The sequence below is a fragment of the Musca autumnalis genome, unplaced genomic scaffold, assembly GCF_047663935.1.
Source record: "Musca autumnalis isolate F117 unplaced genomic scaffold, ASM4766393v1 scaffold_1, whole genome shotgun sequence".
Classification (NCBI taxonomy): domain Eukaryota; kingdom Metazoa; phylum Arthropoda; class Insecta; order Diptera; family Muscidae; genus Musca; species Musca autumnalis.
The window spans coordinates 143,728,315-143,737,573 of NW_027411644.1; the positions used below are offsets into that span (position 1 = coordinate 143,728,315).

The 9,259-nt window shown below is 35.1% G+C and overlaps 1 protein-coding gene across 2 annotated transcripts; it reads right to left on the reverse strand.

Annotated features, from left to right (window-relative positions):
- Positions 1-2,206: 2,206 nt before the first annotated feature.
- dan (protein distal antenna) lies at positions 2,207-5,290 on the reverse strand. 2 transcript variants are annotated; one of them, XM_073963804.1, is made up of 2 exons: positions 5,140-5,290; positions 2,207-4,893 (listed from the first exon to the last, which is right to left on the reverse strand). In XM_073963804.1, the coding sequence occupies exon 2, from the start codon at positions 4,838-4,840 to the stop codon at positions 2,795-2,797; it is 2,046 nt and encodes a 681-aa protein (XP_073819905.1). In that variant the 5' UTR covers positions 4,841-4,893; positions 5,140-5,290; the 3' UTR covers positions 2,207-2,794. The 2 variants fall into 2 exon arrangements, with proteins under 2 accessions (XP_073819905.1, XP_073819904.1); XM_073963803.1 differs by having other exon boundaries at positions 2,207-5,078.
- Between the last annotated feature and the right edge of the window lie 3,969 nt (positions 5,291-9,259).

Here is a 9,259-nt window from a genome sequence, read left to right on the forward strand (position 1 = left end):
GGATTATATGTGTTCACAATTTTTGTACTTTAAGACAAGAGCTACAACATTGCCTCTGAGATTAATTCAAATTTCCTAACGGTTTGGAAAATATAGTCCTGACTAAATGACCCTTTTTACATCAAAGCCTTAAACCTTTGGACGCCTATAACCACGAAAATTGATGAGATACGAAGAAACGGCGAGACACGTGTCCTCTCTTTTTTGGTCTTCAACCACGCTGCGGTGTCAAAATATGGTTAATAATTTTCGTGTTGCACAGTGTAATAAAGGGCCGAGGAATTCTATAATGAATATAAAGGTTTTGAGGCTTTTAACTCATTCTGTATACAAAAAATTACGAGTTTAGTATTGTGCGGATTGGAAGTGCATCAAATGACATGTTTACTGGACGAAATATACGATATATCAAGTGTTTTCCGTGGAGTATATCTCTAAAACAAATAAGAAAATTGTTTTACTACCTTAATTTAATTTTTATTTATTTAATGGAGAAAAATTTATTGTTGTGCGTCATAAAGTGCTAATATCTGCTATCATTAACAAAGTTATAGCTGAAAAGAACCGCAAACAAAATTAATGTTCAAACATTGGTTAAATGGTATTAAAATCTGCTGTAATTTCGGGCTTTAGGCTAACGATAAAAATGTACCTCATCGAAATAATGGCCTTTGACTACTCATATGTTGCGTTCGTCTGGCTCGAGCGCATGATAACTCTCGAACGGATCAACCGATGTTTATGTCATAAGTTGGTGCCGACAGAAGCGCTTAATCTTTGGTCATAGTCCTTGGAAAGTTATAAATGTCATCGAGTTCATAAACATCTAATCGTACAATTAAGATAGAAAAAAGGCGGCACAACCATTGGGATATCAGATGGAGTTTGATTTGAAATGTTCGGTACAAGTCTAATCTGCACTCGGGGATTCGAGTTATTCTTTTTTGGTGTTATTTATTTCAATTAACAAAAGACATTAATAGGTTTTTTAGATAGATCTTATCAGCATCAGTCCTCGCGGTAAAAATGTGTCCAATTGATAACTTAATAAGGCAAAAGAAACACAACACTTTTTTAATGGGACTGAACTTAATGTGTGATATAGGAATAAGAATAAGAAATACTGAAAACCTTTGAAATAGAATCGAAAATGCCAAATAAGAGTTACTGTGGTTAAAAATTCTGGGATACACTAACACGTAAACCTACATGTGCAATATTCATTTGAAAGATTTTTTAGTTATTGTGTCAATTCTGTTGGAGAATTTGGTTAAAAACTTCAAAATACCAGGCGGAACTTTTGTATGGGGACTATACTGAACGTATTATGATATGCTTCATTTTACTCTGTCCCAAATTTCAAACCTATATTTATAATATTGTAAACTCTATCTATTGAAATTATATACTTTGTGTCAAAATTTCCTATAAAATCAACTAAAAACCCTTTAAAATAGCTTTATGTAACGCTACACAACATTTTTTAAATTTCATGATTTTTGGTCAAGGTGGGCCCCCCCCGAAATGAAATCCTGCGTACGTCCCTGAAATTAGGTATAAAAGCCTGGGTTTGATAACTTTAGTATCTCCTACAAAAATGTTTACCGTGAAAAGCTTATTCACAGGGGTATTGGTGTAGGGTATCACATAGTCGGCCCCGCCACGACTATAGCCTTTGCTCGCTTGTTTTTTGTTTTCTATTTATTTGTAAATTCTGGAATCAGGTGTTTTGGGAATTTGCGTTAATTTTTTGACAGATATTCTATCCCCATATCTTCCAATTACGGTGATAGGAACGTTTATACTTATTGATTGCAAGGGTATCCGAACACAGAAGCAGCAGATGTGGATGCCATAAGGCCTACTGAACTTCAACGACAATCATACCGCCTTAGCTTCCGCTTTTCATTTGCATCTATTTTGCACCTACAAGAAGCAGAGCTATTAGTCATCTTTTCTAAATAAAAAAATTGGTATAGACTACAACAACCTATTTTCAATTCATTTAAAGTTCAGCCGTTACATTGTTAAAGGTTCGCCTAAACTCAATCGATATACCGTCCTACCACCTGGGCTTTTTAGTAACCACCAGAAGAATAACAGATAAAAAGTACATGAAATGGTGCAATAAAGCTACCAGTAAGAAACTAAAAAAGTTTAAACACGATAACTTACCAAAATCTGAATAACCATACAAAAAACAATATTTTGCATCAGAAAAAAATTATTTTATTGTTTTGTCTTAATTCTATAGAAACTCAAGGTGACGTAAGGGGCTCAAAATGTATTTTATACAAATATTATTTCTTACTTGTGCTAAATTTTATTTTTTGCTTAAAATGCGCAATATGCGTATTACGTAGAATTTACATACATGTTTATGTAATTTTGACATTTAGTATATTAAAAAAGGAATATCTATCTATGTACATACATAAGTATTAGTTTCTACCCGAACAAATTGTAAGAATTAATCTTCGCTTATAGCAATTTTAGGGAAATATTCCCTAACTATGAATATCGGAATTGAGACAAATGACCACGGATGTCGAATTCTCAATGAGAATCGTTTCGCGTGTAGGTAAGTATTGAAAATTTGAGGCATTCACGCTAATACCTGCCTACAATTGGAAGATTCTCGCGAGCTGAGATCAAGGTTTAGCCTTGTAATTATAATTTACCAATTATTATTGATAAATTGAGCGAAGTTAGGTGAAGAACGGAGAACTATATTTGGTTCCGGGAACAATCATTCAAGTGACTGAGCTTAACCTGGGGCAGATTTTGGCTGCCTCTATTTTCGCCGACGTGGTTTAGAACAATTTCCTTCTTCGGAGCAGCCGTCTATTTCTATACAAGACTCCTTATTAGTATCGACATAGTTTTTCGATGATGTTTCATCAATACCCTTGACCGAGGAAATGAGAAGCCGAAGTTGCATGAGTTGAACTGTTGTTACTCTGGGATTACTGCAATTCTCCAACCATTTCAAAAACTTTTCTCCATACTTAATGGCTTCTTTGCTCTCTGAGTCAGAATCATCCACACAACCTAAGTTGTTGCAATTGCTCCATTCCTCCTCATCATTTTTGTTTGAAATGTTGTTATTATTATGGGCGCAATCGTTTGTATCGTTGGAGTTATTTGTATGATCCCCCTCAACACTTAGGCGAGATGTGGATTTGGACTTGGTGCTAATCTTGTAAAGGAGGTTGCCTATAAGATCCTTACAATTTTCTTCTTTACGTTGTGACACTTGCAATGCCAACGAGGTAGAGTTATTAATATTACTTTCCTCCTGACTATTATCTAAACGAATGTTATCTGATAACTGATCATCTTCACGTGATGGACACGGCTCTGGCGTTGGAATTGGTGTTGATGATGGACTGGTTTTAAACGTTTTGGCGGATAGGTCCTCTGGTCTGTTGAATACATCTGTGTTCTCTACTGTTTCAGAATGTTCTTGCTCCATTTCAGTTTCGCTATTCGGCGAACAATTTGATGTGGTGTCCTTTGTTAAGTGTGAGTACAGAATATTTTCAAATCCAGTCTTTGCTGTATGTTTTTCATCACAATTTTCCATATTATTGGGCGAGTGAAGATTGTTTGGGTTTGTATTGGCTTGGAGTGCAGAAACTACAGCAGCAGGATTAAGAGAATTCAAACTTACGCCGAAAGCCTTACACCAATTAAACCATGCCGCATTTTTATCATCTAAGCTGCCAGAAGGGGTCGATGAAGGTGTTAATGTATTGGGAATTATAGGTGGTGTGCCTGTGTTGAAATGTCCCTGTTGTGGAGTAGATATACGAATTGGAGAGGCAGGTGCCCCAAGAACGGGGTTATGTGGATACATGTTATTGAAACCCAATATTGCTTGTTGTGATTTAAGCCAATACAAAAGAGGATCTTCCGCTATAGAGGATAGTAATGGCATTGTCGCACCTAACTGATTCGGTGGAGGAATGTTTGAGCTTTGACTTTTAATTTGGATTTTTTCTTCATTCTGGCATAAATTAAGACCGCATGTTGTGGAGTCATTTGACGTTGGAGTAGATGGATTTTGCTTCGCCCAATTTTTCACACTAATACCTGTCTGTTTTTCGGAGGGCTCCCTCGGGCTTGCTTGCTGGGATGGAGGTTTGGGTTTGAAATTGGGGCTTATTCCGTTAATATTGTTTATACCGGAAATTGCTGCCAAGCTTGGATTAAGCTGAGCCAACAGTGTCAAATTTGTTGTAAGCTCGTTGAAACTAATTGCCAATGGGGAATGATTAAGTCCGGTAAGACCTGATAAGTGTGTTAAGCTCGAGAGGGGACTAGCTGCAGACATTGATGGATCTGCGGCGCGGGAAATGTCTGTATTATATAAAGACTTCTTTGATGAGCCATTGAACGATCCATAGTCTTGGGGAATAGTGGTAAAATTTCCCATATCTGTTAGAGCCTTATTATTACTGAAGTCCAAACCATTCATTTGTGCCCGTTTGAAGGAATTCAAATCATCATACTTTATTTTATTCGAAAAATTCAGGGCCAATGAGGAATCTATGCGCTGCCGTTTTTCAGGTGGCCCACCCAACATGTTGGGGGGTCCATCGAGTTTCACCGTTAAGGAATCATTACCGTATTTTTCTGCCGCGGCTTGACGTGACATAAATCGTAACTTGTCTTCATTTTTGCACCAACCTCGAAGTGTGGATTCAGGAACACCGATGTCACGCGCTACTGAGGCCTTTGATTCACCATCGTGTATCCGCTGTATCGCATGAACTTTATCACTTGGGGTCAAGCTCCTTAAAGGACGCTTGCCCTTGGTGCTAATTCGTACGTTCATTTGAGGAAAGCTGGAAATATCCAACTTTAATCCTTTGTCAAACAGTTTGAAATCTGAAAAGAAAAATAGTTTTTTTTAATTCTCAGTACTAGCATATTTATGTTTAGGTACGTAACTATGTAAATGCATCGGTATATCTGTTTACACGAGCATACTTTTTTAGAAAAAGCTGACAGCTAACGAAAAATGCATCGAATTCTTATTCGTCGACGTTTTACACGTTTATTTAATAAATTTACTGTATATACAAGGGTTGAATTGACGTACATTTATTTCTATAGAGGAAATAGATACATCACCTTAACAACCAATAACAACTTGCGCCTCTTTTAAACATCCTTTAGAGTTTCGTCGCGATTTCACGAAACGTTATTATTCGTACACAACAAACTGGTATATATGTGGCCATAATACATACATATTCTATGTACATGTACATACGTTTGCACTGAAATTCAAAGCAAACCTAAATGTGCCCACGTCCAATTTGCATACTTATAATAACGCAGGAGGGGTTTCAGACAATAACACATTCAAAGGAAAGAGCTAATTGGCGCTGTTATTCGTCAGTTTTGCCACCACCATTCTGACACCAGGGAAAACAACCATTTACACGCGTTCATTGTTCAATGATTATTCACGAATAAGCAACAAGCTGGCACAAACGCGTATTTTCCACGTGCTTCTTGTTGCATTCAATACATCACTGCAATACCTGTCGGTGATGATGGTGGGGGAGGGGGGAGCTGCATGCATTGTCTCCAACATATTTCCATCCATCATCCCCCTGCAAAAGTTAAGCAGGTACATAAAGGAGCCTATCGCTTACATTATCCTCAATGTGTGTGACTGAATAGGAGCAGTCAACGGGCTCCGCCTCCATTTGGAAATCAAATAATATGTTTGTACAGTACAAAACAAGTTCTGCGCATGACAATATCTAAGTAAGAGCATGCAAAAACTTTTAAAGAGTATACAAAAGAGCAATTACATTGTATTTTAACCGGGTAGTATGCAGTATTTTTTCATCAGTTCTAAATCGTGCTCAAGTGGGATAACTTACATATTTTACAATTAAATACTGCACGGTCCTGGAAAAGATGTCGGCTTAGTACCGAACGCATAAGCCATTGAATGATTCAAGTTTCCAAGAAAAGTGTGAAATGAATCCAAGGGATGACACGAACTTTATGGAATGATGTTGGAAACAATCTGCCTGCTTGATAATAAACTAAGCGTCTTATGTTGCAGCTAAAAAATCTCACGATGACATAAATGTATGCAATTTGTCTGTTGGGGGATTTTATTCTGGGTCAGCTTGAAGAAACACCTTCACCATTGTATATTAGACTTTGTAAAAAGGATTAAATTTTAAAATGTATTAGATTCTAAGCTGTTGTTTAGTCTGGTTGTAAAAATGCAATTGTTTGCTGAATACCTGACTTGCCAACTGAGGATTTAATCCTACAGCTAGGTAATGTTTTGGAAATTACGATCGTGGTGCTTTATAAAAACCAATACACCACAAAAGTATCGAATCTAATCTGTTTCTAGACATTTTCTGCATACCGTTTTAGGGTTTTAGGTTAAAATGGCTATTTGTTGCATGTCCTTACAAATGTGTTACTACTATTGAGCACGTGCGATGTTTGTCGCATTTCGTATATACATACATGTCATACATAAATACAAAAATTTATTTAATCACATCCATTCTTACATACATTTATTTTTCTATATTCATATATATGTACGTACTTAACTGAGTGATAAAATGCTTACAAAACTGTCTTCAATGTGAGTTTCATTTTTTAACTTTCTCTTTCATCCATGCCATTGTCTCGCCTATAGTTACATTTTTTTAATAAAAAAAGGAATTATATTGCACGTTGGTGCAAGTTTGCCCCATATTTGCTGGAACAATTTTGTGTTACACATTCTAACACATACGGCAGCATACATATGTATGTACATATACTACATCCATAGAAAATACATTATATGGGTATGTGTATCGCTGCAGTATTTCTTTGCGTTTGTATTCTCCCCAATTACACATAATTTTATTACATGTTTACCGTTTATCAGTTAGCAAGCTAGTCAATGGGGTGGGGGAATGGTTTATTACTATCGTCTGTGGCAATGCAGGCACCCAGACATATATGTATGTATTTGTAGGTTTGTATGTGTATACATATATATGTAGATACATATATACACAACCATTTTTGCACAGCGAGTCTATCAAATAAAGGTCAACAGCAGCAACAATTTAATGTAAAAAATATATCGCAAATAAAATATGTGATCCCAACCAGTGCTTCTTGTCGAAGATTCTTCTTTCGTCTGTGTGCTTCTCCAGACAGACAAAGAAAAAAAAAACAACTGAAACTTTTAGAATTTTTTCTATGTTCTGTTTATTTCTATTTTCGATGTATTTTTAATAGATTTTGGTTTCGGAGAGACAATGTGGAATCGAAAAAACTTAAACTATAGACTGGCCAACAGTGTAACCACATACGTCCCATACTCAACAACACATATTGGATTTATATACATACATAGTTTTTATTTGTGCACATATATATATAAATATATAATATATACTTTCACATAATATTAAACGAAAAAAAAACTGAGAAAGAAAATAAGGCACAAATGCCGGTCGAGACAATGCAATAAACGTGAACTTGACGATAATTCTTGAACTTGATATGTGCTTTGATTTAACACATATGTATGTGTGCATGTATGTACTCGAATACAGACCGATATGTGTGTTAGTTTGTATATTAGAGGAGCTCAACTCATACATAAATGGAGAAGTTCTGATCTATGTCACAGAGTGTGAATGGATTTCAGACTTGCCCTATTTATGGTACAGTGTACAAACATTCAAACATTCACATGATATACGGACAAATCAGCTGTTTTGCTTTGGAGCTCTCCATATCAAATATACATACATGTTTGTACATACATACATATATCTGTTTAAGTATCTACTTATGTGGATATTAATGATTGTATGCATTTTGTGTTATAATGTTACGCGAAAGGTCGATGTGCCTGGGTTTGTAAGAATGAATGTTGTATGTTCTTGTGTAACACACAAATAGCAGTGCATATGGATTTTTGTGTACGTTTCTAAAAATTCGATTGTTAATATTGTCTGGGAAAGTTGAAACGAATGCAGCACGAAATCAAATGATCGTACCTTGTATACTACAAATTCCAATTTTTCCAATTTTTGGTTTTCCTTTATTATAATATGTATTTAATTTTCTAAACATAAGAAATTTTTACCTTCTCCCTAATTCATTTTTCTTCTATATTCTCATTTTCCAGATTCGCACCTACATTTCTAAATATGTCGGTTTATCCAATTAATCTACAAGTGGTGTTGTACTATATCCGACCAGCCTTTCGGAGTCCGCAATAAACCGTATCATGAAGTTAAGAATATAATCGAGTTCACTCGTTGATATAAGAGAAGTCTCCCCATGTCCCATCGGAGGTGTTTCGGTTAACCTGAAAACCCGGTTATTTGTATCTATATTTCATTACCACTGTTCTCTTGGAAATAAAATCAATAAATAGCTAACATATAATATAGCAAAGTTATAAATGTCAGTAGTGGAAATTCTGTGACTCATTTTTTGGTTACCGACAAAAATCAATCAAATTTAACACTCAATTTATAATTTTAAGACTTAGCGACAACTTTATTTTGGTTGCTAACTTCCCGACAAATTTCGTTAATAAACAAAATTATAATCTCTTTAATTTACCGATTTTTGTCGGTAACCAAGAAGGAGTTGGAGAATCCCACTACAGATGTGTTTAAAAGTGAAAAGTATTTTGCGTAAAGTGGCCTTAGAAGTGAGTAATAAGTGAAAATTACATACTTTGTAGCTGCAATTTGAAATGAATATTTGATCCAACATTGACATTACTCAAAGAAAGATTTTCTGATGCTGTGTGTACATTATGTTTATATTTTTGTTACAACCTTGTACCCTGTATTAAATTTATCTAGTTTTTAGCCGATCTTAATTATAAAGTGATACGATAAAAAAATTCACGCAAAAATGATTTAATTTATATTTATCAGCACTTTGGACAATTTTTTGAAGTCACTGTAAGCAGATATGTTTATGTATCATAGACTAATGAAAGTATAGACTACAAATGTTTCTCAGCTCTTATCTTCGAAAAAAATTTGAAGCAATAGATGTCGCAGGCAGTTGTTTACGAATTGTGTGAAAGCTACTCTCTTCACTCAAACTAATATTTATAAAAATATAAACATTTATGAAGTTATTATTCACCAAAAAGGATGTTTTGGTTAATTTAAATTGTAGAATTCATGATGAAGTCGGAAAAATACAAAGATAGTCGCCAATTTGTAGAAAAACG